General features: G+C 32.0%; 1 protein-coding gene across 7 annotated transcripts in view; it reads right to left on the reverse strand.

The window, feature by feature from the left end:
• The window catches only part of LOC100163256 (facilitated trehalose transporter Tret1), a 17,455-nt gene that overhangs the window by 12,254 nt on the left and 3,923 nt on the right, over positions 1-1,278 (reverse strand). The window contains exon 1 of one of the 7 annotated variants that reach the window (XM_008185787.3): positions 998-1,260. The exons of 5 other annotated variants lie outside the window; for them this stretch is intronic. In XM_008185787.3, coding sequence (XP_008184009.1) covers positions 998-1,114 — 117 coding nt within the window. In that variant the 5' untranslated portion in view covers positions 1,115-1,260. Of the gene's footprint in view, positions 1-997; positions 1,261-1,278 lie in introns of those variants that run through there. One more of the 7 variants, XM_016805181.2, reaches the window with a different exon arrangement.

Genomic DNA, 1,278 nt, shown 5'->3' on the forward strand with positions numbered 1-1,278 from the left:
CGTTTTTCTTATACAGTGATATTATATCATTGAATTCAAATTTAATACTGTCCATTATACAGTGACCCACTTCTAACCTACTGTACAGCAGAGCGATATCCACTTACCCACCTTTTTACTATTATACTTTTAACTTTTGAGTTTTTGAAATTTGAGTGAAACATAGGTTATAGATACTAGTATACTACTATCATAATAGTACCATTATTCTGCGCTTTTACCGTGCGTGAAACACAAATAAAATGAGGTAAAACCACGGTCTAAGATATCTTAAACCGTGGGTAAAACAGAATACCGTGGTAAAAATGATCAGCCCATATCAGTCATATCTAACTGATAAGTCGTTCTCGTTCACATAATATTATATTCCGATTGATAAATATTATATTATGGCAACATGACTAATGAACCTTATGTACTAAGGCACTAAGCCTATACTACAATTATTACAATAATAGATTAATTGCTATCGAGTTTTCAGGTAAGAGCGAAAAAAAATTAATATTCGTACCTTATAGGTGCAGTAAACTAGTGACGCGCGAACGTGCAAAAATCGTAAAATAGCGAACTTCATTAAGCTATAACTTCGAAACTAAGTCCGACCGCCAAATTCTGACTCCACCATCGTTCTCAGTATAATTAACTACATAAGTCTAAAAAAAAAAATTGCAAAATAAAGGGTGTCCGGTAAAGTAACAAAATACCAAAAAATTATTGTTTAGATTTCAGATTCTGAGTAGGTATTGTGGTATATAATATATATAATAGTTAATGCGCATAAAAAATGTAGTCGCTACAATTAATATATTACTTAAGTAGGTTGTAGGTATATTTTATATACATTGTTTTGTCAAAATTGATCTTATTCCAATAATACATTTCTCACAAAACTATAAATGTAGTAATCATACATAATTAGTCGATATGAGAGTCTCAATTCAGTAGCAGTCATCTGCAAAGCGTAGTTAAGTTATAATTAACTATTTAATATAGGTACCTTATTTGTGTTATAGAGAAACAAACGACGAAGCGAAGTTATAAATTCAACAACTGGATAACTGCAGCGAGTGCAGCGGTCGAAAATGAATAACAGCGTATGGCGTATGCTGTACATATAGCTACTATATTATGAGCATTGAGCAGTGGACGATTGGCAGTGGTAGCAATTATTATATTATTATAGGGTCATACGGACTTCGAACTTTTAAGAGATATATCATTACCAGCAATGCACGCGATTAACTCGATTCACATTTAGCGTGGTTGTTAATTTACATA

Source organism: Acyrthosiphon pisum, chromosome A2 (genome assembly GCF_005508785.2).
Source record: "Acyrthosiphon pisum isolate AL4f chromosome A2, pea_aphid_22Mar2018_4r6ur, whole genome shotgun sequence".
In the NCBI taxonomy this organism is placed as follows: domain Eukaryota; kingdom Metazoa; phylum Arthropoda; class Insecta; order Hemiptera; family Aphididae; genus Acyrthosiphon; species Acyrthosiphon pisum.